The sequence below is a fragment of the Chelonoidis abingdonii genome, chromosome 1 (genome assembly GCF_003597395.2).
Source record: "Chelonoidis abingdonii isolate Lonesome George chromosome 1, CheloAbing_2.0, whole genome shotgun sequence".
NCBI classification, from domain to species: domain Eukaryota; kingdom Metazoa; phylum Chordata; order Testudines; family Testudinidae; genus Chelonoidis; species Chelonoidis abingdonii.
This window is the reverse complement of record NC_133769.1, coordinates 31,800,762-31,825,511: the sequence shown is the minus strand read 5'-3', so window position 1 is coordinate 31,825,511 and position 24,750 is coordinate 31,800,762. Positions and strand designations below refer to the sequence as shown.

Here is a 24,750-nt window from a genome sequence, read left to right as displayed (position 1 = left end):
AAATTAAGATTATTAAGTGAGAAGATTTATGAATTTTCATCTACTTTTCAAATTGATTTAATGTGATGGGAATTCATTTAACTCAAATTAAAAGAAATCTTCAAGGCTTTTGTCTGTTTTGTTGTCCTGTTGTGTAATGTCTGGAATTTAGATTGTGAGCTCTCTGGGGTGGGGAATGTCTGCTTTGTTACAAGTCTGTACTGTACCTAGCAAAATGGGGCCCTAATCCTTGATGAGTTTCCTAGGTGTTATTGTAACACACATAATGAATAATAATGGACAATTAGAACAATGAAACGGTGCAGAAGTAGAATCTATGGAGTATTTTACTCATCATATCATTCTATTGCATTAAAAAAAAGTAAAACTATCTTTCATAAAAAAATTTGGCCTCAGAAGTATATTCTATTAATGCATTCTTTACAGACAGAATGGTGAAAAATGCACAGAGAAATAATTCAGTCACATGTTTATTTAAGCATCACCTACATAAGCTACAATTTACAGGCTGATATTTTCTGGAAAAAAAAAATAAAATAAAAATCCAAACACTGTTTTTGAATCTACATAAACTTTTAAAACTTGCAGAATTTACAAATTAATATTTGGAGCAGCTGGATAAACTACACATTCTCTTTCAATATTCACACTCTGCAGCATTTTAAAATCCACATAGGCACAAGATAAGATATTCTCTTTTTACAATCCATCTATTTACATAGCTTTTTCCAATGCCGGCGTTACAGTTCTCATAGTCACAGCCAAGTTTGCAAAACATAGCATATCTGAAATATTTTTAGCAGCATATAAAATTAGATAAAAATGAATGACAAATTGCTGTTAAAGAAAATGTGAGATGATTAAAACAAGTTCATAAGACAAATAGATTAAGATATACATCTATTATGACATTAAGAATACTGTTCATTACAGAATACAGGCAAAGCACTAATAAAACATAATTTAACAGCAATTTAGTTCTAGTCCTGAGCACAGAGTATACACAGCTACACAACTTTGGTCAAAAAGAGTATATGCTAACATTAACACAAATCAAATGGCATTCACTGTTAGCCAGAAACAGTCAGATTAAAAATATCTGTCACACTAACAACTTCCTCAGATATTTCATTCAGTCTACTTTTATAACATCTATATAGGTAGCCTTTTACAACCTCAAACCAAGGCCTAGTTTAATTAAAGGCTTAGTATGGTATGCATCATTCCCATGTTATCTCAAGATACAAATCAGCTCATCAGAATGTCTGAGAGAGTGAAGTACAATAGAGTATTTTGTTTTGTATTTCAGGTTACAGGTTTGAGACTGTTATTAGAGCAGATTACTTTCCAATTTGTTAAATTACAACTATTATATATGCACACAAATCCAGCCATTAGATATATCAGCGAGACTCAAGTATATTACCAACAGGCTATTTTTAAATACAGTATACAGGGCAAGGGTTCTGAGGATATCAATTCTAGGAGAATACAACACATATTTACCAGTTGGGTTCAGCTGCATTTTCCAGTTTATTCCAGTTGTCAGTGTTTACCTAGTAAATGCACAACAAAGTGCACTAAGAATACACAGCATTTTATCACAGTATTCATTTGTGCCCATCATTTCAATTCATGTTTAATTACTGGCAATATCTTCATTTGCATCTCCAGTATCAGAGATATGTCCATCTAGCAGATTGCGAGCTTTCCAGATCCTCACAGTTCGATCACTGTAAAACATTTGTGATATTAAACAGAAAAAGTGAGCAAAAAAGAAAAAAAAAAACAAGTTTCTGGAAATGTTTAGCTTGTCAATTTATTCGAAGTTGGTTTTAAATATATACCTATATACTCATTCATAAGCTGAATATTTTGGGTAAACAAGTGACGCATCAAAGAGCAGGGGTCAGCTTATAAGCAGGTCTACACCAAAATTTGATGATTTTAAACTCTATGGAATCATTGAATTGAATAGCTAATATAGGGATCGGCAAAAGACAGTTACCTTTTCCGTAACTGGTGTTCTTCGAGATGTGTTGCTCATGTCTATTCCACAATAGGTGTGTGTGCTCGCCACATGCACTGGTGCCAGAAAAGATGGTCCAAACCCTTAAGGAATAGGCCAGTCAGAGCATGGGAAAATACCATGTGCCCCTGGCACCAGCAGACGGAAGGCCGATATGGCTGCCAGGTGCACCCCGACTGACGAGGGTGCCAGGCCCTGGGCCTTCAGGTGGAGGAGGTAAACCAGAATAAGCCGGATCGGGGCAGCTACAGGGGAAACACCTTGGTCTGCCACCAACCTAGAAAACTGGGACCACTTTGACAAATAAGAGTGGCGAGTGGAGGGCCGTCTACTTTCAAGGACATGCTGAACCTGTTCCGAGCATGTCCTTTCCTCACGACCTAGCCACTGAGCAGTCACGCTGTGAGGTGAAGAGCTGCTAGGTTGGGATAGAGGAGGCAGTCCTAGTCCTGAGAGAGCAGGTCTGGGTGGAGCGGCAATGGCCACTGCGGAGCTACCGCCAGGTCCGTGAGGGTCTAGTACCAATGCTGCCTGGGCCACACCAAAGCAACGAGGAGGATGCGGGCCTTGTTTGTCTTTTATCTTCTCCAGGACCCTGCTGATTAGAGGGAATGGAGGAAAGGCATAGAGAAGTCAGCCTGACCAGGCCAGGACAAAGGCATTGGAGACAGCACCCCTCTCCAGGTCTCCCCTGGAGCAGAACCGGGGGCATCGCCGGTCCTGCCAGGTCATGAATAGATCCACCTGGGGAGTTCTCCACCTTCAGAAGAGCCGGTGGGCCACATCCCGGTGGAGGGACCACTCGGTTGTGAGGAAAAGTCCCTGCTCAAGTGATCCGCCCTCGCATTCCGGGCACCCAGCAGGTGGAAGGCCTTCAGGCAGATGTCATGGACTATACAGAAATCCCATAGCCTGAGGGCTTCGTGGCAGAGGGCCAAGGATCAGGCCCCGCCTTGCTTGTTGATATAGAACATCAAGGCCATGCTGTCCGTGAGGACCTTGACTACCTTGCCCTCCAGATGCAAGCGGAAGGCCAAACACTCCAGCTGCATCGCCCTGAGCTCCTCGACGTTTATATGTTGGGTCAGGTCTTGAGCCGACCACAGGCCTTGGGTCTGAAAGTTCTCCACATGGGCCCCCCAACCCAGGCAGGTGATCACAGAGTCCGGCATGGTGAGGACCTTGTCCATCCTGTCTGTGGCCTGGGAGAAAATCGAGGCCAACCAGAGCTGGAGGGGCCTCATCCTGAGTCTGGTGTGACGGACCACGTACGTGCACTCCAACACGTGACCCAAAGGCTGCAGGCAAGCCCTGGCTGTTGTCACTAGGAACCTTGTGACTGAATCAATGAGACCTTTCAGGGTCTGGAATTTATCTGGAGGGAGAGAGGCCCTGGCCAACATTGTGTCCAGGAGCATCCCGATAAACTGTATGTGCTGGACAGGGACTAATGTGGACTTGGTGTTGTTTACCCATAGGCCCAACCTAAGTAAACAAAGTGTCCCAGCCCACCAGTGGCTTACCCTGATGGGCCAGGATAGCAACTGATGGGGATATTTTTTTTTTGGTTGGGGGGGGGGAGGGGAGGTTGGGGTCAGGTTTACTTCTGTGCCTGTGGACGCTCAAGCTAAACAAACCACCTCAGCCCACCAGTGGCTTATCCTGATGGCCCGGGAGCCAAAGTTTGCTGACCCCTGAATTATAGGGTTAGCTTATGAATGGGTCATAAAAAGTTTCCATTTTTACTTATCCATCTTGGGGGGAGTCGGCTTATAAACGAACTGGCTTATGATGGAGTATTTACGGTAATTGTTTACTTACGTCACATACTGTATCTTCGCATATACACATTTCTTATATTCCTGTCTTTATAAAAGGCTAGGGTCAGCTGGCAGGGCTCTAAACTCTGGAATTTATGCCCTCCCTTGACCTGAAATAGTCCAACTTTGGTGACTGTGATATTTGTTTGACCGGGCTTTTGCCAAAGCTAAGGCTTTGCTTCCCACAATGATGAAGAAAGGAATATCTGCAGGTGCCTGGCTGCCTGTTGGAATTATTAACACTGCCAGGATTTTATTGTGTTATTAATGAGGCATAAGGGTAACTAGAGCCTGGGATAGTCTTATTATTTAAAATCTAAGCACACAGACATCAGATTTATGTATGATAAATGTATATAACCAACATTTTCAAACATAAATACATATGAAACACTTACACCCATATTTAGGCACCTAAATATATGTGGCCTGACTTTTATAAATGCAGACCTCCAACAGCTCCCAATCAATGAGCTGTGGCAGCTCAGTATTTCTTAAAGTTGGGTGCCTCAATAAATAACAATTTTGGCCTTGGCAGGCCCTGTGCTCACCTTAGTTACTGTCCGCCTAGGCTCTGATGCAGATGCCTGCATTTTCTCTAGAATTAGACACTTTTCTTGTTTATAGTGTCTTCAGTATGTTTGATTTTTCCACAAGAGTAAGGGAGTGATTCCATTTATGTTGCTTCTACCTAAACATGCCTATCTTTCTATCTCAGGCTCTCAGATACTGGGAGTGCAATGAGAAGATCTGCCCCTTTGTCACTAATCATCGACATTTCTCACTTCTACCTAATAATGCATTCCTCACTAGAGTATTCACATTAAGACATGAAAGGAGGACAGTAAAAAGTTGCCATATTCAGAGTTTCTGCTTAGCACATATATTGTGCATTTGCGTCACAAAAGCATGACATTTTGGGTTGTCTCCTGGTCTATGGGAATTTTCTGGTGCCATATTCTAGCAGTGGATGGCCTGAGATCTCCATAGCATATTACAGTCTGTAAGCAATTTGAAGTATGGACCTAGCTTTTATGTGACTAGCACACTTGTGAGTGCTTTGAATTCATTTGTTTGTGCAGAATTTGAGTTACACATGAAGAAAGAGAAAGAAGCATGTATGGAAAACATTAGAACACAAACTCACTCTGCTGCTGTAAAAATGTGGCTGGAGTTGGTGCAGATAGCATTTATAGGACTGTCATGTCCCCGCATCTCTCCTACTGGTGTGAATGTATCCACATTCCAGAGCTTTAGAATACCTCCTCTACAGCCACTGAGAAGAACAGAGGAGCCAGGCACCAGTCCAAGAGCGCACACCCAGTCCTTGTGTGCATTAGGAACTTGCTGAAAAACAAATGATACACAAATCATGATACAAGGCAGAGTGGGCACAGGAATGAGCACAGGTTTAGGCATCAGGAAGTTCTGAGTTCTAATCCCAGTTTCCCAGCTCTGCAACAGACTAGCTATGTGGTACGTCACAACTTCTCTGCTTCACTTTCTCTTTCTGTAAAACAGGGATAAAGCTTTTCTACCATTACATTAGTCAGCATTTGTACATAATTTTGAATGTGTGAAATGCAAAGTGTTATCGCAGAACAGGAATAAAATCCCCTATGCACAGTACTGACTCTGATATCTACCTGCTCAGTCCATACATGCTGCATTTCAAGAGACTTTAGTTGTAGATACAGAATATTTGTATATTTCAACGTTCAGGTTCTGCATTTTACTGATAAGCATATAAAACAAATCGTGGGACTGTAGAAAAATTTCAGACTAAAGAAAATGACCCCTAAAGATGCAAATGTGTAAAATGCTTACCAGCTGTATAGAAATAGTTAAGGAACTGTGAAACTGTCTAAAGCTTTTCCCCTCTCCCTTCTATGTATTAGAAATAGATCTGAGGAACATTCATTAAAAATACATTCTTCCTTTAGTAAGGCGAGACACTGCTGATTCAGAAAGCAAAACGGTACCCAAACAGGATGCCAATAACATTCATTTGAGACCAAGAGCAGTGAACTAATGGCCCAAGCCTGCTCCCATTGACTTCAATGGGAAGAGGCTTGGGCCATAATTTCCAACACAACCACATTTTAGAGCAACTTTAGCTTTGGCTTCTGACTCCACTTTTCTCCCTCTCTGGAATAGTCATGCCCAAAACAGTCAAGAGCAGACCTAACCATGTAGTACACAATGAGAACACATACAACATTACAAACCAGGGTATTTTTATTGCCAGAAAAGGTTATATAATACAATATATGCCATCAGGTTATAAAATTATTGCTAAACTTATTTGCAGAGCTTCCAAGTGGCTGAGACATTAGGTAGAGCAAAAATAAGTAAATAAAAGACTCCACCAAAAAACCTGAAAGCATAAGTAAGCTCTTATATTAAGTGTCCAGCCTCCCCTAACGATCTCAGAACTGGAAGTCCTGGCATTCAGTGATATTTACCTTCTATTCTTACAACGCTGCTCTCTAAAATGTCTCCAATTGTTTTCTAAATATATTCAGGCATTGAAAAAGCAACATCAATTCTTTTAATTTCTTACGTTAAAATTCAGTACAACTGTATCACTCAATCCAATCCCTTTTGGGTTGCTCACATTTGCAGATAAACACATAACATATTCTGAAGCAGTATTTGTGGGAAAAAATAGAAGTTAAGGTTAACCCTTTTTGAGCTCTGTCATGCTGTTCTGAATTTAACAATTAAATTATAAAGATAACAGGATATGTACTAAAATCAACAAAATATACATCTTCTATGAGAAAGCATAAAATATATTGCCTGTGGTACACTGGAATACATCCAGCTCATTATACAGTAAATCACTATAGCATAGAGAAAGAGTGCACTCTACATACTGTTACAAACATTAACGTAATTATATATGTGAATATATCAGTGCAAAGTTCACATTACACAATATTTTAATGAGTCTGGAAATGCAGAAGTTATGATTCTCACAACATTAATTTGCTCATATTATGCATATATAATATTCTTTTTCCTATTCTACCCATTTTTGTTGTTAAATGTGTAGCTTACTCTATTTTTTATTTATATGGTCAAATGTATGCTATAAAACATATGGATGTACATACGTACAAACACAGCTGCATAAATGTTATTGTGGGAATCTGAATTTCTGTACTTTAACTCCTAAGTTTAAAGTACTCATAAGGTTGCATAACATAGGAAAATAGGAATTGCCATATCAGATCTAACCAGTAGTTTCAGAGAAAGGCACAAAAAAACATGCAAGACACAATTATAAAATAACCTGCCCACCCAGGAAGTTTCCTCTTAACCTTATCAGTTAGTGGGTCTCTTATGCCCTGAAGGAATAACTTCTGTTTATTTTAATCCTCATTGATGTAACTGTGGATGTTTTCGTTACCTATATAGACATCCAATACTTTTTCAAGAATTGCTAAGCTCTGCTAAGCACTTGGCATGAATGATATGTCGTGGCAATCAGTTCCACAGATGAATTGTGCACAGTGTAAAATAAGTATTTCTTTTTATCAGATTTGCTGCTTTTCACATCTTCTTTAGTTTTGACTTGCCTAAATAATTTTGTCTCTTGTCTCAAGGACTTCCTCAAGCCCTGCCATAGCGGCAGAGTCTTGTGGAGTTGCAGCCCATACAGCAGCCCAGGGAGGTTTAGACAGGCCTCCAGTAATGTCAGCGGCTTCTCCAGCCCTTGAAGCAGCCTAGAATCAGGAGGTCGCAAAAGGTGACTTAAAGCTGCCTTAGCCCTGAGGCTCTCAGTTATGTGCTGCAGAACAGAATCTCACTCAAAATGTTTTAAATAAAAGGTCTGTCAAAAGAATGTGCTGTATGTCATAGGGAAAAAACCAAAACCAAATTAGGCTCTGCTCAGAGGTTAATTTTTCCAATGACTTTTAGAGCTATTGTCCAAGCAACATTTTTTTAGTTTGATTGTGGAGATACTCCAGACTGAAAATCACTTAAGCCACACTTCAAAGTTCTATTGTTTTTATCCTAAATAAATAAATGACAATTTTTTTTAGAGTGACAAACATTTTTTTCAAGATGAATGGATCTAAAGAAATGTTTTGAAACATTATAGCTATAATTTTACATACACACACATACATATGTATGTCTTTTCAGTTGAGACCACATAAGAAAACATTTCAGACAAAAAGAATGTTTTTGGAAGTTGTAAGTAAAACCAAGGATATATAGTGAAAATGCTCTGAAATCCGATTTGTAACAATTGTTACTTAGGAAACACTAAAAATTTTGTTCATTAATTACTCCTCAATTCAATATTCTCCACACTGTCCACAATACTGATGTTAATAAACCAGTTCAGAGCACAAGAAAGTTAAGATGAATATTCCATGAGGATGTGATTTCATTTGTTTATAACAATGCTCTTGAAGCTAACCAATTAACGTACATGTTCTGTGCTATACTAATGGAGTACAAACCACTTCACTGTCAGTCTTCTGACATTCCACTTCCACTACAGAGGAAAGCAATCGTGTTCCTAGTAAAAAGAGCAGCTTTACATGTCCAGTTTATTTGAGCAATATACTTACCTAACAAATTAAAAACTGCAGCAGAAAAGTAGGTAATGACAGGCTCAGCACAAATCGAGTGTTCATTTATAAAATATGAAATACACACAAAAGTACTACAACAAAATCATCAGATCATCCACCTGATTTTACATTACCTGAAGCAGGTCTTTTTGAGCTAAATCCCATTTCTTTATTCCATTATCTCTGGACCCACTAAAAAGGGTGTCTCCAATGATAGTAAGTGCTTCAATCCCATCATAATGAGGTGGTTCAAAATTGTGTGTTGGACTAACAGTTCCAAGGGCCCCTTCAGTTACATCAAACATCTAGAACAAGAATAGCAATAAATATTCAGACATGCTATCTGCTTTTGGCAGGCAATTAACAAAATAAATCAGAGAACTCATTTCACTTCTACCATGTAGCTATCTTGAATTTATTCAGGGATAATGTAATATAAGCTCAGGTTTAGCAGAACTCGAGTTAGCAGACCCTGAGTTTGTTAACCTAGGGCTTGAGCATCTACGCTCATTTTGTAATTCCAGGGGTTCCAATACCTACCTTGAAAGTTGGACTCATGTGGGCCCGAATCCAACCCATAACCCAGTTTTAGTGCCCTCCAAAATGTGCTGCTCTAGCCCTTTGTTTGTGGTGCTGTGTGGGAAACTTGGGACTGTCCACCAAACTTGACTGTCCATAGGACAAAGAAAGTCGGCTTGTTGGTTTGAGGAATCCCTTTGGTGGACTTCCAGAGCACGAGTCCAGTGAGACTGTCTAAACTGCAAAACAATAGGGCTTGAACCATGGGTCCCAGCTTGACTCAGGCTCAGCACCTCCACTCCCATGAGATCTGTGGTAAACCTTGAGCCAAACCTTCAGCTGGCATCATTTGTGTGTATACAGGAGGGGTTAGGCTTGAGCCTGAGTTTGAATCTGGGCTTGCATTGTAGTGTAGACATACCCACCATGAATGATTTATAGGGGAACACTTGGGAAACAGCTGAAGAGTTTAATTCCTTATAGGCAAGACCCAGAATATGGTGGCGCACATAAATTATGTGGCAGAGCCCCACTCCATTAATGTAGCAGAGCTTCACAGAATTCACTGCAAGTGGGAATTATTCAGAAGTGCTAACTCACTAGGTGATCAATGGATAATCTTCTAATTGTATTATAAAAATGTGTCCAAATATCAATAACCAATGCCCAATATTTATTTGCTCTGCAGCAAAGGAACATCTCTCCTCTCAGCCTCAATATCTTTGCAGACAACCCGTTAGTAATTTCTGACTGCTCAGGGAAGGAGTGTGCAGCAGCAAGAGGAGCATAAGGGTGGAAGCATTGTCTTGTAGTTGAGAGGTGGATAGTTGCAGGAAAAGGTGGTAATTTCCAGAAATTTTGTTTCTATAAAAGTGTTCTATCCCTTTAAGTATTGATGTCTCCGCTGGGCCACATATACCTTTCTTCTTCCCAGTCCTCTGAGAACAGGGTTCCAGAATGCAGGCTCTTCAAATAACAGACCATTAGCTCCATTCAAATAACCTCTGTGTCATGCAGCTTTGTTACCTTACTAGCACTTTACAATAAATAAACTTGACAATAAGAAAAAATTATTATTTGGGAATGTAAAAAATAAAATTTAAAAAAGCTTAAATGAATTAAAGGTTTGTTTTTTAAAAAATTCATTATGCATGGCATTCAATTAGAAATTCAGATGCATCTGTCACAGAAAGACATGGAAGGCTAATTTTATCTAAAGATTACATTCACTTCAGTGGTATATTCTGCTCTTAGTATTTTAATACATATCATACCACTGAAATAAATTAAGTTTACATTCCATATTTTAGGATCTCCCTTCAAGAGTATGACTAAATCTTTCCCACTAAATTAAGTGGGATTTACCTGCTGGCCTTTTTCCAACTTAATTTGACAACATTTTACAATACAAATACAATGACATGAAAAGGAAGCTATTTGGGTGGCAAAGTCAGGCACTCAAAATTTAGAAAACACTAGAATTAAGGTAGCCTGCATAACCTTAATTCTGCCATTGTCTGGGCGTGCATAATGTACAGTATTTAACTACATGACCACATGCTATTTTCTCCTCAGGATCCCTTCATCATTCAGTGCATCAGGAAGAGATCTCCTGATTTAACCTCTGTACACAGTTCAATATTTTGTGTATATCTATTATGTCACTACTTATTCATCTTCTCACTTTTGATACTGCCCTAATATTTTAATTTCTCTTTATATGGAAATCTTTCTCAGAGTCTAAAAATTGCTGTTGCCCTTCATCAGACTGTTTCTGTTATATACTTTTTGAGATGGGGCCATTGTTAGATGGAAGTGCTATAAAATTGGTATTATTAATAAACATATTCATATGCATTACATGATATACGATTTTCCATGTGGGCTGCCATTTTTGGGGATGTTGGGAGAGGAAGGTAGAAAATGGAAGTGACACTAATCCTAAACCCTGCCCCTACCAGTCAAGTGAAAATACAATAAAGGAGAAAATGTTAATACTAAGATGTATTACCTTTATATAGTGATCCTTTGAGCCAGTGATGATAAGATCTTGTCCATTGGAAATGCGGTCTACAGTAAGGCACATGACAGGGCCTAGGTGACCAGTTAACTTTCCTGTAGACTGGAATCTTTAAGAATAAGAAAAGGAGTGAATGTGAGGCGGGGTAATGTGATGAAGAATATTCTTAATTTTTAACCAGCTTTAAACCTGGATATAGAGAGTCTGCAGCTCTGTTTTCAAAAGCGTGACACCCTGTGGGGATTTGGGGGTTTATTACTTCCATTGGATATGCTGAAAAATATGATCTATTTATACAGTTTTATAGCACAGACAGTTTCTGGCCAAATTCTGCCTTTTTGCTCTTTTCTTCACAAGTTTTCCAGATATCTTCTCCACCTTTCCACTCCCACCACACATGGAAATTTACCCAATAAACATGCCCAATCATGTAAATAAATACATGCTTAACTTGTTTGAAAATCTACTTTTATGTCAGATAATTCTAACTACAGGCAATTATCTCCACATTAGCTAGTCTTTGCATTCTGACTATTTCTGTGTCTGTATTCTGATTTGCATAACCACTGTCTAGTTATTTTTAATTACCATATATTAAATAAATCCAGCTGCTCTCATTGGGTGATAGCCATTACTAGTTTGAATGCAGGCAATAGCAAAATCATTTTTCAGTAACTACCTTAAATATGCAAGTCTCTGTACCCTAGTGGGCTACCCTAATCTGTCTTTTCACTTGTGCCATTTTCAAACTGCTTACTTCTGACTCATTTCGACTGAACAGAAAATGACTCTTCTTTCCACTGCAGCTGCTATATATAGGTCTGATCCTGCAGATTCTCACTACCAGGCAAAGTGCCTGCTATGGCTCTGATTCTACAATGAGCTCCTCAGAGAGCACCATTCACTTAAAAAGGGTGCTACCTACACATAACTCACTGGACGACTGAGGCATGAGTGAGTATTCGAGCATTAAGGGTTGGCAGTATCAAACTATGTGTGTTTGTTTTGAGTTGTATTTCAGAACTGAACTGGGGTTGTGTGGGGCTGGAATTATCTCAGTGCATACACAGTGACCATTATTCTGAGGGGAAGGCTTTGCTGATCTGGGGGTAGCAGGGAGGAGAGATGCAAGGAATGCAGAAAATGAGGCAAAAGGTTTTTAAACCCATTTCCACAATCTCACAGCCCCATTTTCTTTGCTTCTGTGGTTTCCTCCCCTCTTATCACATAAATTTTAGTTTGCTGACCTGTAGGGAAGGCAGGAATGGGGAGCAGGGAAAGGAGATAAGGAACGAAGAAGGAAAGCAGAGGGAAATGACTGGGAAGTTAAGAAAGGCCAACGAATAAGGTTGTATGCTTTTCATTTGAAATTAACTTTTCAACCCCGTTTTTATTCTTTTCCACTCATTTAAAAAGTCAATGTTTAATTCAAAGACTCAGCCTACTAGTAATTAAGCAATAGCTTCAGAGTGTGTTGTATTGAGTCAGTAATAACCATAGTGTGGACTAATTAATCCCTTGGACTTTGACCTACGAGCTTGTTCAGCCCAAGACATTGATATTGCCTCACGAACAGGAAGCATCCTGGTGCTACCTTTGTCATATATTCTGGTAAATATCTAGAGAATATTATATTTTGCCTAAGTTATGTACCTTTTAAGGTCCCACATTCTCACTGCATTTCCAGAAGCTGCATAGAGGAAAGTGCCTGTTGGATTTAGTGCAATTTGGTTGATCTGGTTTTCTCCAGCAGGAATAGTTACTGTTCTGTTAGTGCTTCCAGAACAACCATCACCCGACATGACCTGGCCTGAAGACCTGGATATTGCCAAAAAGAGACTGTTACATTTTGTTTAAAAATAAGCATGCTTATTTGAATGTAGAAGAACTACACACCTATTTTGAATGCTGAATAATATAGGCAAATCCACAGAAACACTCTATACATGGATTTAAAAAAATTGAAGTTTCCACATATTATAAATAAATATTACTGAGTCTGCAACCATAAAGAGGCTGGCACCAACAAGCTATGCATTTGTACTACATTGACCTGTGACTGGGATCTCAAACTAGGCAGGATCAGCCTGGTAAGTACTTGGATGGGAGACTTTCAGGAAAAAGCCCAGGTGCTGATTATTCAGGAGGTGACATTCTTCTCTCTAACACATGCTGACTGTCTGCCTGTTGATTCATCCCCAGCACAACAATAGGGTCATGGTACCATTGGAAATGCCAACTTCCTGACAAATTGAGATATAAGATTCAGTGGCATATTTTTGCAAGAGTAGAGATGTTAACCCTGATATTCTGGCCAAATTCTAGCTTAGATAAGTACATTCTGCTCACTACATTTCTGTTGTTTCAATTGGCTAAACTGATTTCTCTTCCTAAAAACTGTTGTGTATTTATACTGACAAAAAATGACTGCTGTGTTGCACCATACAGGTGGTTGCAATGGAGTGGTGGATAAAGTGATAAACAGTACATATAGACAACAGCAACAAAAGGGGTTACCTTAACCCTGTAGTGATACTATAAGAGAGGCCTCAGATCAAAGCTTGCAGAGCTGATAGTTTCATGGCATCTGCAGTTCTTGGTAGCTGCCTCCTTTGCTCTTCCCACAAGCAACCCAGTGACTCCTACTCCCCTCCCAAACCCTTCCCCTTGCTCTCTCCCCAGAACTCATACAATCCCCTTCCTAGTTTGTCGAACACATATCCCTCCTCTATTTCTACATCCCCACTAGCCAGCACTAAGATGCAATCTCAAGTGAGATGCTAGTATTTTTAAGTTCACTCAGAAAATGGGGTCCCTTCAAATATTAGCTCTGACTTTTGAATGATAGTGTTTTTAAACTAGCCTTAATACAGAATCCTCACCTGAAACTCTTGTATTTAAAGACAAGGTAGAGAAAGATTCAAGTTTGGTTAGGGTTCTAAGTATCCCCATAAAAACCTCCTCCTATACCTTTAAAACTGAATAGAACTATCGTGTAAAGACTCAACTCACTCAACCAAGACCAAAATGCCATCTGAGGGCTGAAAAAACCCTGAAGTTAAAGGCAAAGCTGTTTTTTCTCAGTGGAACACAGAAAAAGAAAAACCTCACAACACTTTCCTTTTCCCTAGACAGTGTGAATCTACCCCTAAAGTCCAGGTTTAAAGTCAATGGGAGTCTGTTCAGGGAGTTTGAGCCCTTGCATTGGTTTCTTTGCAGTCCATACATAAAACATGATCTTTACATCTTCTCTTATTAAGACTAATGAAATTTTATTTAAAATTAAGAATCATTCAGCTCTCTGCCATTTGAGATTTAAGTCACTTACGTCAACGTCCGAATACATCTGGCAGAATCGCGGATGTCCCACACCTTAATATAAGATGTTGAAATTGTGAAGACCAGGCTAGTATAGTTGCAATATTTTACAGATACAACATTGTTAGGATGACTTCCGAGAGACATAATCTCTTGTCCAGTTACCAGATTCCATACTTTACAAGTGCGATCTAAAAAAGACACACAGAAGAGAAAATGTGTTTATTTTTCTCCATATAAAAATGTATAGTTATGTTTATATATCATAGAATCATAGAATGTCAGGGTTGGAAGGGACCTCAGGAGGTCATCTAGTCCAACCCCCTGCTCAAAGCAGGACCAATTCCCAACTAAATCATCCCAGGGCTTTGTCAAGCCTGACCTTAAAAACCTCCAAGGGAGGAGATTCCACCACCTCCCTAGGTAACCCATTCCAGTGCTTCACCACTCTCCAAGTGAAAAAGTTTTTCCTAAGATCCAACCTAAACCTTCCCCTTAATGTGAGAAGACAGGTGGAAGTTGCAGAATATCTTGACGATCACAAAATTTGGGCTATGGAACATCATAGGGACACTTCATCAAGAACACACTGCAGCAGGGGGCTGAAAGCCTGAGCACCACAGATGACCTTAACTGGCAAGTTAACATATGAGGAGAGAGGCATTCTCTCTGGAAGTCACATCCCAAACTATTCAGGGCTTCAGTCACCTCTGAAAATCCCAGTCCATGTGGGTAAAATGCCCAGCTCCAGTTTCAGTGAGATTTAAGTACCTAAGGCCTTGTCCACACACAAAAAGATATACTGCTTTATCTGCTCTGGTGTAGTTAAAATGGTACAGCCCTCTAGGGTGGATGCAGTTATACCAGTATAGCTTAGGCCTGGTCTACACTACGATTTTAGGTTGAATTTAGCAGCATTACCTCAATTTAAGCCTGGACCCATCCACACGAGGAAGCCTTTTTTTTTTTTTTTGGGTGACTAAAAGGGCTCTTTAAATCGATTTCTTTACTCTCTCTCCGATGAGGGGATTAGCGCTGAAATTGGCCTTGCCGGGTTGAATTTGTGGTAGTGTGGATGCAATTTGACAGTATTGGCCTCCGGGAGCTATTCCAGAGTGCTCCATTGTGACTGCTCTGGACAGTGCTCTCAACTCAGATACACTGGCCAGGTAAACAGGAAAAGGCCTGTGAACTTTTGAATTTCATTTCCTGTTTGGACAGCGTGGCGAGCTGATCAGCACAGGGGACCATGCAGAGCTCATCAGCATGATGTGCATATTGCTGGGTCAATTTCTTATTTTGATCCACTCCATCTATCTTTTACATCTTAGGCTGGCAACAGACAGTGCAGTACAACTGCTAGCCATCGTCATCTACTGAGTGCTCGGCAGATGATGAGAATGACCTGGCTGAGTCACTCCCATGTCTGCTCAGGCACCCCTGACAGACCTCACTGAGGTCAGCTAAAAGGGCACCCAGGAGTACGACAATGATGGCTACCAATCGTAATGCACCGTCTGCTGCCAAAAGACAATGAGCTGCTGCTGTGTAGCAAAGCAGTCCCACGTCTGCCAGCACCCAGGAGACGTATGGTGATGGTGAGCTGAGCAAGCTCCATGCTTGCCGTGGTATGGTGTCTGTTCAGGTAACCCAGGAAAATAGGCGCAAAATGATTGTCTGTCATTGCTTTCATGGAGGGAAGGAGGGAGAACGGGGCCTGACGAAATGTACCCAGAACCACTCGCGACACTGTTTTTGGCCCATCAGGCATTGGGATCTCAACCCAGAATTCCAATGGGCAGTGGAGACTGCAGGAACTGTGGGATAGCTACCCACAGCGCAACGCTCCAGAAGTCAACACTAGCCTCGGTACTGTGGACGCAGTCCGCCGACTTAATGCACTTAGAGCATTTTGTGTGGGGACACACACAATCGACTGTATAAAAACCATTTCTAAAAAACGACTTCTATAAATTCGACCCAATTTCGTAGTGTAGACATACCCGTATTCCTGTTTGGGAAGAGGAATAAGAGATACCCATATAAGCACATTTTTACCAGTAAAACTGCATCCACAATGGGGGTTGCAGCAGCATAACTATCAGTAAAAAAAAAACAACCCAAAAAACATATCCCTAATGATCTAATTATACTAGCACAAGAAGTGTGGCTAGACCTGGACTCTCTTCAGATGCTCTGAAAACCCTAGCTTAAAAGTCTAAAACCTACACCTTCCGCTGAACTCTCAAATGAAATTAGCAGCCAGTGCAGCTTCTGGAACAATAACATAACACACTCTAAGTAGGCCACTGCCTTCTACATTAAGTGCAATTTTCAAAGGGTTTCAAACACATTAAGTAAATAAAAGTCTATGCCATTTTGCAGCTTTATCAGGTTTCCCTCCAACTAATATTTATCTTTCTTAAACAAATGCTTTACACATATAGGAAACTAGCAAGTGGCAAGAAAAACAAATATTTACCCCACTTGCCAATGTGCTTCTTAGTTTCAAAAATTTAGGACGCTTTGAAAACTATTTAAAGACCACAAATCTAAATTGAAAACACTAATTTAAAATACCTTATGTCACATAACTACTAAAATTGAAATCTCATTGCAATTCAACTGAGCAAAAACATTTTTAATCATATCATCATAGTGAAAATATTGGCAAATACAACAAAAGGCAGCAGACAAGAGATACACATTTCTTCCTGCCATCACTAATGCACGTCCAAAATTTGGCAAAGCAAATCCTCTGTAAACTTGCAAAAATATTACATTTTTATAACAAGAACATTTATATAATTCCCACAAATATAAAAAGGAAAAATAATAAACAAAATAAAATTAGAAAATGTTGGCAGCACTTGATTTCTACTAGCTTTTCAGTCATCAGGGATATAACTCGATACTGGTAATAACAGTCAGTGATGTTATGTGCCACCAAAAGAAATAATCAGAATAGGTTGTACCAGATTACTCAAATATGATCTACAGGGGGACCCATACTTAGATGGTGTTTTCTAGAAAGGAATATAAGGGTAAACAGGGGGAGGCACTGAAATCTTGGTATTTATTATTTAATGAAGAGGGTTTTTTTTTCCATCACTAAGCTATAGTTCATGCCCTGCAGCCACTTCAATTCACTTGGGCCCCACCCTAGAAGGAGAACCATGTAGGCTGTCAACGGGGCTCTGAGCAGGGCCGCTTGGGGAGGGGGGGACAATTTGCCCCAGACTCCGAGCCCCGCAGGGGCCCCCACGAGAATATAGTATTCTATAATATTGAAATTATTTTTTATGGAAGGGGCCCCCAAAATTGCTTTGCCCGAGGCCCCCTGAATCCTCTGGGCGGCCCTGGCTCTGAATGGGAGCAGAGGTCCATACATGTCATTCTTCATGCAAGTTAGAGGCCTTGAAATGCCTATCTTACATTTTTGGCTGCCTGGATATTACAGCTGCAGAGCTTTTTACTAGCTACATCACAAAGATATTCAGGAAGAGCTCCAGAAAGAATGAATATAAAGTAAATGGGAAATAAAGGTCTTTTTCTAAATTCATTTGTGTATCTGCAACCAAAATCAAGCAATTAAGATGGAGAGTCACTAAAGATGGATAAAAGAGCCGCTTTCTAAACACAGTTTCTAGCAGCATGGAGAGAGTGTGTAATCTCTTGTAGGCTCCAATACTGTAAACATTTCTGCACATAGTTATCTCTAAGCACTTGTGTACTCTAGCTGAAATCAATACAACTGCTCACATGTATAAACTATTTGCAGAGGGGAAATGTATAAACTAGGGCCCTAGTTTTTCTGGTATGTTACTGTAGTCAATGGATAACTTTAATCTATTTCTTTACAGGAGTATGAAGACCACCAAGTGGACATACACTTCCAAGTCATGGGCCATTCATTGCTGGGCAGATTCTTACGCAAATTCCACTCTTGCAATAGTGTGTCTAAGCTATATTTTCATTTGGCCATAGCAGTTGGATTGCCTTGTAGGTTCTGGGCCTGTGCATTTTGTAGGAGGAGTTTAAAATAAAAGTTCATATAAAATCTATAGGACATATAAACTGTATCATTATTAAAGGAAGAGAGTCAGGTCAAACTTGACCCAAAGTACAGTTATTATTTAAAAGGGGGAAAAACTATTTTCAAAATCTAACACCAATAGAAATGTTTCTATGTTTTTTTCTTTAATAGAATGCATTTTAAAAACAAAAATATTCCTGCTATGTTTCAAACCCAAATGTTGCAGCAGTGAGCTACTGCATGAGAAGTTGAAAGTGAAATTGAGCAGTAAAATTGATTACTTATGTTTTCAACATTCAGGCTGAGAGAAATGAAAAAGTGAAGAGTAAGTTAGATATTAAAAATTATTTATTTTAATAACATGAGGTTAATTGTAATAGACAAAAATTATTTTCAAACATATTATTTTTATCCTGACAGTGGCATTTGAAGAGTTAAAGGAATGATCCAAAATGCCTCAGCCAAATTATGAAACCAATAGGGAGCTGATCTGCACAGTATTTTTCCAGAATGGGGAAGTTTACTGGGAGGGGGAGAGTGATCTGATGGCCAGAGCTTAAGGACTGGAATTCAGAAGAACAAATGTTTTTTAAGATGCTATTTTGGAAGTTAATTTTCCAATTAAAAGGAACTCAGATGGAATACATGAGGGACAAACATAGGTTAATCCAATCAAGCTTATTATGCTCTAAAAATGGATTTTTCACAGCATTCTATCCCAAAACCTCGCATTTCTATCACTGGCCACCGATAAGGAATTTCAAAATATATTGATTTTTCAAAGCCGTTTCAGTAGGCAACAAATACATGAAGCTTTCCCAACCTTTAGATCCAGTGAACAGAAGATCATCAGTAGAATCAACACAAAGCACAGCCTTGGTATGCCCTTCAGCTAGATGGATACACTGAAGTGGTGAAGATCTGATGTATTTTGAAGCAGGGAATGGGTTGATTATGCCCCTAAAAAAAAGAAAAAAGAAATATGAGTTAGATATGGCAATGTAAATCATTTATTTCCACAGCTCTCTGTGATCTAGTATTTATTTTTCCTGCATTATTTCCTATAGCCTTACATATAAAAATGAAGTTGAAGGTATGTAGAGAAATATGTTAATATTATTCACTTACATATTTTGGTATAGGATAATTGAATTTGTCTTTTATAAATTCTGTATTTATTTTTATTATTCAGCTTTATCAAGTGTTAGTGTTGTGCTATCAATTAAATAAAACGATATCTAATGCAAAAGAGATGACATCTGATACTCCAGCATAGGAGAGAGAGTGGTTGGGGCAGAAGAGAGCCAATTACAGCTCTCCGATTCAGAGGGTCGCCCCAGCATGATTTAGAGCTGCATTTAGGCTGCCTGAATATGTGCCACTGAGGCAGGCTCCTTAGTGCACCCATGTGATTGGAGGGCTGGCATAACAAAGTTCCACCATGCTGCAAAAGAGAAACTGGGTTGTGGCACAGACGCCTCACTAAAGAGTTCCCTTACACCAGGGTATTTTCTGCTGAGCATGTGTATCTAGATTACCCGAATGGCACAAAGAGGTTGTAATCCAGCCTGAGAATCTGGTCCCAAGTATTCTATCATTAAATGATCATTATTAGCTGTCTAAACCGTCAGTTCTACAACTGCATGTTTTTGTGGAACCCAATAACTTCAATAGGGCTCTGTGACAGTGCTAGGGTCTGTCCACACACGTACTGCCATTTTTAGGGATTAAACACACCACCCTGGGAAATATAAATTGCCACATTGTAATAGAACCATCATCCCACTTCGTCCAATATCCAGTGCCAGATGTTTTAGAGGAAGGTATAAAATTCCACAATGCTGTTCATTAAGCAAGGGTCTGCCACAGGGAGAAACTTCTTACTGATCCTGCCTGGTGAAGAGTTTATGTATTGCAGCCTTTGTAATGTTAACCTGTCATGTCACTGCAGAGGCTATTTTATTCATATAAATTCTTATTCATGTCTAATATTTTACTAATATACTTGCCTCAGTCATTCTCTGTGACATATTATGTAAAAAGTTACTCTTTATCTGTATTAAATTTGAAGAATTATAATTTCATAGACTGTTCTCTAGGTCGTATATTATAGAATCATAGAAAAGTAGGCCCGGTAGGAACCTTGAGAAGCCATCAAGTCCTGCCCCTTGTGGTGTGGCAGGACCAACCATCCCTGACATGTTTGTCCAACCTGTTTTTTAAAACTTTCAATAATGTTTCCACAGCCTCCCTTGGAAGCCTATTCCAGACCTTAGCTACCTTCATAGTTAAAAGTTTTTCCGAACATCTAACCCAAATCTCCCTTGCTGCAGAGTAAGGCCATTACTTCTTGTTCTACCTTTAGTGGACATGGAGAACTATTCATCACTGTCCTCTTTATAAAAGTCCTTTACGTATTTTGAAGACTTATCAAGTCCCCCCATCAATCTTCTTTTGTCAAGACAAAACATGCACTTTTTTTTTTTTTGAACTTTCCTCCTAGATCTCATTTTCTAAACCTTTTATCATTTTTGTTGCTCTTCTCTGAACTCTTGCTACAACTTATCCACATCTTTCCTACGTGTGCTGTGCAGAACTGGACACAGTGCTCCAGTTCAGGCCTCATCTCACATGTACTACTTTCCTCCCATCCACTAGGCCAGGTACCCTGTCAAAGAAGGAAAATAGGTTGATTTGGCATTATTTATTCTTGACAAATCTATGTTGGTTATTCCTTATATCCCTATTATCATCCATGTGCTTGTTCCAGTATCTTTCCAGGTATAGAAGTAATGGCAATTTGTCTATAATTCCCCAAGTCTTCTTTGTTTTCCTTTTTAAAGATAGGTATTATGTGTGCCCTTATAGCAGAGTATAGATGTGACCAATAAAACTTCTCTATGGCTTTCAATATCTTATATACCTCTAACTCTTCTGCTTTCCAAACTAAACGAACCTAATGTTTTAGAGGCAGCATGATTCAGCAGATGATACCACTGTCAGAGCCAGGAGACCCACAATTTACTCCTAGATCTGCCTCTGTTTTGTAACCTTGGGCAAGTCATCCAACATCTTTGCACCTCAGGGACATTCATCTACCTTTGCAACAGCGCATTGAGATCGATGGATGAAAAATGTTGTAAATGCTATTATTACCAACACTAAATGGTTATTAGCCTTTTCACTGCCTCTCTCTGGATATGTTCTGTTGTTTTTCCACAAGGCAGCCACATTACAAGTCACAGCTGTTTCTTCTCAGGACCCTGTTCCATGTTTCTGGATCAAACAAGGGTGGAAGTATGTTGAGCTATAACATTCTTCCATCTCTTAATCAATTTTGAGTATTGGCAGTAAGACAGCAGATACCACTGACTAACATACACTGGAATATAACTTTTAGATAATAAGCAAAAACCTAAAAAAAAGTTTGTGCCTGATTATTTTTTTAAAAAACATGCTTGGTTAAAAAAAAAAAAAAAACCTCTAAGGAAAAAAGCTTACCTCTGATTTTCTCTAAAAAACAAAAAGGACATGCTGGACAAAATAAAACAAATATTTTAATTTCTTGAAAAAAAAGAATAAATGAAAAGGTACACAGCATACGTGTATTGCGGGAGGTATCAAAAAAGAGCATGCAGCAAAAATGAGATTGCCTTTACTTCAGTTATTAAGTAATCAGAACATCAACAAGAGGCTAGAAGGATGGAAAGGAGAAAGAGAGTACCTGTGTACCTCCGACAGAGAGGAATCACTTTCATCAGACCTATAATGAACAGTGGTAGGAGATTGCGAGGAGAAAGAATACAGGTATCAGCAGGGTAATGTCTCCATATGAGAAGAACAAATAACAGCATGGCTGACTCAGAAATGCAGTGCACATTTACTTACTGCACATAGCACTGCTTCTTAGTTTATGCTTTATATCAGATATAACACCAGCATGATTTTTAAAATGGCTCTCTCAAGGTAAGTTAAATTCACAAAGTGTCTCAGATCAAGAAGCTGAAGAATACTGTGTAGCCACTTCCTATTTCCCCAATACTTCTTACAGAAGTAGGCAGTGAAGAAAAATGAGATGGATACAAATTTGACCCTCCATGTGATACTAATTCTGCCAAATATTTAAAGAGAAAAATCTAAAGCTGTCAGTGTCTGTTTAGTATAGAGAAACACTTAAATATTTTGCAGATTGCTTACATTCTTAAATATAAAATATCAAGATTATTCAGTCTTTATTGAACAAAGCTCAGCAGTTTGCAAATGATCAGACAAGTTCAAAATCCTTCACCTTCTGACCCCCAAAATGTTTTAGAACTGCCTCCCTCCAAAAAAATAAAAATAAAAATCTACATCTGAAGTATGCCTTAAAATAATAAAATGATACTATGTCCTTCATTTTTAACGCAAATCAAACATGTTCAGTAATTTGAGTTTGATTTCATAGCCAGATAATAGAAAATACAAGGAGTTATGGTTACTAAAGCTCAAAGCATAAAAAGAAGCCTCTGATAATATTATATCAGGTTAGTGATAAGAGACTAAGATAACTTAGTTGAGATTAGGGAGTTACAAGCAGTTTTAAAGTACTAGAACCCTTGCAAGCAACTACTTGGTGTGCTATAACTCAACAGGTCACTGAAAACCAAAAGTAAAATAGAAATAATGTTTAAAAAAAAAAAAAAAAAAAAAGGATTAAAGCAATCCCTCAAAATGCTACAATAAAAATCAAACGTTGATGCTCTATTGTTGAGTTAGAGTTAAGCACCAGGTGGCAGTATGGTCAGTACTGAAATCTTGAAATTAAGATTCTGGCTCAACTCAACGCGATCACTAGTTTTAATGAGATTTTTAGAGAAGATGATGTCTTCAATGTCAAGAAACTCAAGTTTTATTTCTTCAAAATAATTTTCAAAATTGTCTCAATGGAATGCAGTCCATTAAATAATTAGGGTTATTGCTAAACTGCTGCACTACAGCTATTCCAGGAAATCACCCTACAGGGGCTACTTTGGAGAGCTCTCTCAGCCATGCTAAAAGAGTATCTGAATAATTATCAAACGCACTATTCCTAAATTGTTAACTAAGTCCTAATTTCAAGTATAAATATATATATATATATATACACACTCTCTCTCTCTCACACACACACACACACACACAAATTCTATAGATCTTTCAAGCATTTTGACTCATGTTAAAGGAAAATTATAAGTACAGGAGATAAGCTATAAAATAGGGAATAAGGTAGCAGGAAATTAATTTTCTTCAATTTTGGCAATGTGTGAAAAGCATTTCCATAAAAGTGTGAAACTCCCTTTTAGAAAGTTCATGAACTGTAGCAATAATTGTATCTCTTTCTCTCTCACAGGAGAGGCTAAGGGATTTATTTAATGGACTGCTACATTGGTGATTGAGTATGCTTTGCAACTTGCAGAGGTCTGAAGCTTCCCTTTGTGACTTACTTATCCTGCTGAACTGATGTGTTTCCCTGAGCAACAGTAAGACGACTAAAAACATTCAGTTCATTACGGGGCCGGCTTGATGGGGAAGAAGGAGGTGACAGACTAGCCTCTGAGGTTCCAGAATCTGAGCTATAAGAAAAAAAGAACATCTTCTTTGAAAGATTATGACATGTTAGAGGGGTTAAATGAAACATGCCTCAAACAGTGTATTAGATTCTATTTTCTTTAACAAGAAATGCTGTTTACATGCACTACCAGAGAATGAAACCACCATATGGCTACAAAACTGTTGCTGGCCACAAGATGGCATGAAATTCAAACAGTTTACTTTAAATGGTGAAAGCCCTATGCAGAAAAAATTGGCATACGTAAAATGAAGGAGCTCTTATAAAAAGAATAAATGCAGCTTTTCTCAGAGATTTAGGACTTTTAAAAAAATAAATCATTTGCAAATACTCAAGAGGACTGACTCTCTCACAGTGTCGACACCAAATTGTATGAATACCATTATAAAACAAACACAGGAACCTGATAGTGGATAATAATTTCACAGCCACCATTAAATATTCAATCTTGAATGAAAAAAAATGTAAAAAATCTATTATTCTTCCAGAATATTTTCCAAAGACTTAATAGCTTTGGGGGGAAAAAATGAAAAGATTCTTACTGTTTCTGTTCTTTTGCCTTTGGCTTTTCCATTGCTTTCTCATAGGCCTTTCTCTTTGTTAAAGGTGAAGGTTCAGGTATTTTCTTTTCCATCAGAGATGACTGTTTAGAGCTAAGGTAACAGGGAAGATTATCTTATCTTTCAGTATTTGTTAAAATTGCTTCTCATATATTCAAGCTGCAGTTCTACCACTCAGAGTTAGTCTCAATATAGCTCTCAAAGTATGGAATTTGTTAGATCTCATGATATTCATCGTCATCATTGGTTTATGGACATCAGACAACTCT

The 24,750-nt window shown here is 38.8% G+C and overlaps 1 protein-coding gene across 1 annotated transcript in view; it reads right to left on the bottom strand.

Annotated features, from left to right (window-relative positions):
• Nucleotides 1-459: 459 nt before the first annotated feature.
• KIF21A (kinesin family member 21A) overlaps nucleotides 460-24,750 on the bottom strand; it is a 157,948-nt gene continuing 133,657 nt past the window's right edge. The window contains 10 exon segments of the mRNA XM_032803988.2: nucleotides 460-1,733; nucleotides 4,997-5,196; nucleotides 8,576-8,746; nucleotides 10,972-11,089; nucleotides 12,634-12,798; nucleotides 14,309-14,489; nucleotides 19,158-19,294; nucleotides 22,059-22,097; nucleotides 23,797-23,925; nucleotides 24,464-24,574. Of these exon segments, the coding sequence (XP_032659879.1) occupies nucleotides 1,640-1,733; nucleotides 4,997-5,196; nucleotides 8,576-8,746; nucleotides 10,972-11,089; nucleotides 12,634-12,798; nucleotides 14,309-14,489; nucleotides 19,158-19,294; nucleotides 22,059-22,097; nucleotides 23,797-23,925; nucleotides 24,464-24,574 (1,345 nt within the window). The 3' untranslated portion in view covers nucleotides 460-1,639.